Source organism: Mauremys mutica, chromosome 1 (genome assembly GCF_020497125.1).
Source record: "Mauremys mutica isolate MM-2020 ecotype Southern chromosome 1, ASM2049712v1, whole genome shotgun sequence".
Classification (NCBI taxonomy): Eukaryota; Metazoa; Chordata; order Testudines; family Geoemydidae; genus Mauremys; species Mauremys mutica.
Genome location: NC_059072.1, coordinates 367944951 through 367949091, shown reverse-complemented (window position 1 = coordinate 367949091; position 4141 = coordinate 367944951). Strand labels below are relative to the sequence as shown.

Genomic DNA, 4141 nt, shown 5'->3' with positions numbered 1-4141 from the left:
TCAGGAACAGGGAGAGGTTTGAAAGCTTGCTTAGCCTGGCTGTGGGTGACCATTCCCACTCTCTTGGCTAGCTTCACATGGTTGGCCAAGTCTTGCCCCAGCAGCATAGGAATGGAATAATCTTCTTAGATTGCAAAAGTCCACTTTCCTGACCAGCCTTTGTACTGGACAGGCAACTCGGCTATAGGCAAGTTTAGAGAGTTTGACTTGAAGGGTTGAATCGTCACTTGGGCCTCTGGGTTGATGAATTTGGGGTCCACTAAGGATTGGTGGAGAGCTGACACTTGTGGTCAGTAGAGATGCTGTACCCAAGGCAGGCCCTTTCGAAATTTTCTTAGAAGGCCTTAGTATCATCGCCTGCCTTGTAGGTGGGCAACTTTCTGGGATGGGAAGTGGTACCTGGAGAAGGATTGCCAGGGTTGTCTGGTACATTCTGCTTAGCTCTTGCCTTCTCTAACTCCAGTTCATGCTGCCTCTCTTTTTATTGTAACTCCAGGGCTCTCTTGTGGGCAGCTTCTTGTGCCTTCATTTCTAGTTGTTTTAATTCGATCAGTCTCTCATGTTCGTTCTCTTTCTCTTTTGCTGCCAGTCTAGACAGCTCTGGTTTATTAGCTGTGTCACTGGTCATCATGTTCCTGCTTTTTGTACTTAACCTAGCCTACCGCAAGAGCTAGAAAGGGGAAAAAAAACTAGCTTGTGAATTCCCTTGTAGAAAGTTACCTACTCTGCCCTCAGGCAGAGACAAAAATCTCCAGCAGCTCACAGCTTAAAAACATCCCTTCATTACCAGGACCTGATACCTCTGCCTCCAGGCAAAGAGAGAGAGAGATCTCTATCTGCTTTCTAAACAGCCCAAAAGGAAAAAAAATGTCCTTTTAAAATTCTACTGGGCTTTTGGTTCAAAATGATCCCACCGCTCTGCCACCATGTCAGGGTTCCCTCCCCACTTTGAACTTTATGGTACAGACGTGGGGACCCGCTTGAAGACCCTCTGAGCTTATTTAGGGAGGCCACTTGGAGCCCCACCTTCCACAAATATCCCCCCAAATCCCTACACCCCCTTTCCTTGGCAGGCTTGAGAATAATATCTTCACCAATTGGTACAGGTGAACAGACCCAAACCCTTGGATCTTAAAATGATGAAAAATCAATCAGGTTCTTAAAAGATTAATGTTAATTAAAGAAAAGGTAAAAGAATCACCGCTGTAAAATCGGGATGGTAGGTACTTTACAGAATAACAAAAGACTGAAGAACATAGAGGATCTCCCCTCTTGACAAAACCTCCCTCTGGACAAGACCTCCCTCTAGACAAGGAAAATCATAAGCCAAAATAAAAGTAAGTTAACACATTCCCTTATTATAACTTATTAATTCTAATGGAGTTGGATTGCTTGCCTTCTTGATCTGTCTCCGGCAAGCACACAGAACAGACAGACAAAACAAAGCCTTTTTCCCCTCCTTTTGGTCAGGTGCCAGCTAGGTTACCTGAGCTTCTTAACCCTTAACAGGTAAAACGATTTTGTCTCTCTGGCCAGGAGGGATTTTATAGTACTGTATACAGAAAGGTGGTTACCCTTCCCTTTATATTTATGACAACACATCTGGAAAATCAGGGTGTTGCTAGATATTAAAAGAGCAACTGATATCATTAACACCCAAGAATGCCTTCCTTGGGGTCCAGTTTAAAGGTTACAAAGAAAACAGAAGCCCCTGCGTTTAGCACAGAAGACTCCACAGCCCAAGATAAAGCGATAAACCAGATCACGTCTCACTAAACATTTCCTGTTCTACTTGCTTATCTGTAGTTCCAAATGAGTAATTTTTAGGTATAAATGCTGATGAATTTTCATATCTGGCCCAATCTTTACAGCACACCTGCTGCTCTCTGTCTCTCCAGCCGAGAGAAAACAACAACCCTCACAAAGACGGGAAGTTTTTTCTCAATTTTCAAAGTTTCTAGTCTTCCCATTGGCTCTTTTGGCCAGGTGCCAACTCACTTCCTCTTACCTAAGCATTTCAGTGAGACGCCTTCAGCCTTTACAAGCAAGGCAAGTAGAGAACAGCTACTAAGAAGGATTTTCATAGCTAACTGACTGGCTGGCTGGGTGTTCATAAAAGGGGTTCTACCCCCCATCATTTACCACAGCAGGTGTTTCCACTGAGTTGCTATCAATGACGCCCAGGTCTTTTCCGTGGGGTGCGACTAGCTGGGATGTCCCCCCCCCCCCCGGGGCATGAATTGGCAAAAGTTTGTGGGTTTTTTTCCCATTCTCAGGTTTTAAGCAACCGGGTGAATGGGGAACTGCCTACAGCATGGACTCCCTAGCCTGGGTTTCATTGCATTAAAGAACAATGATGGATAACCAGTACCCAAAGTCATGTTTCCTGCTATTGCCTATTAAGCTTTACCTCACCACAACATGTAGGAATTATTGACACATGCCATAAAATATGGAATTGGCATTAGTAGGGTCAGTTGTTCATAATTTATTTCTATGAATAATGAAAATGTCTTCTTTTCTGTGTGTGAAGAGTGGCCAATCTGCTTCACCAACAAGAACAGTCTCCAGTAGTGCATGTAGTGTCTCAAATTCACATTGTCTCTCCATCCAGGCATTTGTACTGCGACCATCACCCTTGACCCTGGGCACATACAGGAAGTCAGGAGAACATACAGTGCATGCAGGAAACACCATTCTACCTCACAGTTGGACACCTTCACTCTGACTCCATGTCAAATTCCAACACAACTGACTTCACCAACCCCTCCACCTTCATCCTGCAGGGTATTCCTGGCCTGGAGGCAGCCCATGTATGGATCTCCATCCCCTTCTCTGCCATGTTCATCATAGTCATCTTGGGGAACTTTGCCATCCTGTTAATTGTGAAGATGGAGCCGAGCCTCCATGGGCCCATGTACTATTTCCTCTGCATGCTGGCCATCGCTGACCTGGTCCTGTCTACATCCATCCTGCCCAAAATGCTGGCAATCTTCTGGTTCAATTCCAGGGAGATCGATTTCAGTGCCTGCCTCACCCAGATGTACTTCGCTGGCTGCTTCTCAGTGATGGAGTCCGGGATCATTGTGACCATGGGTTTTGATCGCTATGTGGCCATCTGCCATCCCCTGAGACATTCCACCATCCTGACAATCCCCGTGGTGGCCAAGATGGGCCTGGCCGTGGTGCTGCACAGTAGCATGCTCGTACTGCCCTATCCTTTCTTGGTAAGACAGTGGCGATACTGCAGAACCAACATCATCCCCGAGCCATTCTGCGCACACATGGGTGTGGTGAAGCTGGCCTGTGGCGACACCCAGGTCAGCAGTTACTATGGTCTCTTTGTGCTATTGTGTGTAATGGGTCTGGATGGGATTTTTATCACTGTGTCCTATATCCAGATCCTCAGGGCCATCTTCAGCCTCCCCACAAAGGAAGCCCGGCTCAAGACTTTTGGAACCTGCGTCTCCCACCTCTGTGTCATCTTAACCTTTTACATCCCAGGTCTCTTCTCCTCCCTCACATACCGTTTTGGAAAGAATGTGCCCCAGCATTTCCATGTTCTTATTGGCAACATGAACCTACTGGTGCCCCCCATGCTACACCCCATCATCTATGGGGTGAGGACCAAAGAGATCCGGGATAGGCTGCTCTGGTTCATTATTCATAAGGAATGATTTAGTTGGGGATTGGTCCTGCTTTGAGCCGGGGCTTGGACTAGATGACCTCCTGAAGTCCCTTCCAACCCTGATATTCTATGATTCTATGATTCTAACTAAAATTTTCTCCTGGTGCTCTGGTTCTGAGACTGAGCTCCGTGAAGCACTGGCTGGTGACATGGTGCTGGGCCCTCTTCCTTCAATCACTTAATGGTCAGTGAAAGAGACATTAAATCCTTTCCTGACCTTACTGTGCTGTGTCAGCATGACAAACTGGGGAATCGGTCTGTATAGAACTTATTAATTCTTAGCAGTTAGAAAGGTGGCAACAAATTGGACCCTGAGACCCTGCCCTCTGACGTATCTATTCCCCAAGGCCCTACTCCTACCCCACCTGCCCTGGGTCCTGGCTTCTCTACTACCCTCCCCCCCTCCCTCAATCTTCTCCACCTCTGTCCCTGCCTCAGCTGGGCTCCCTCTAC

At 46.8% G+C, this 4141-nt stretch overlaps 1 protein-coding gene across 1 annotated transcript; it reads left to right on the top strand.

Moving 5' to 3' along the window:
* The first annotated feature begins 2732 nt into the window (after window positions 1-2732).
* On the top strand, window positions 2733-3677 carry LOC123362852 (olfactory receptor 52M1-like). The gene has a single exon (XM_045003358.1). The coding sequence runs from the start codon at window positions 2733-2735 to the stop codon at window positions 3675-3677; it is 945 nt and encodes a 314-aa protein (XP_044859293.1).
* Window positions 3678-4141: the final 464 nt, after the last annotated feature.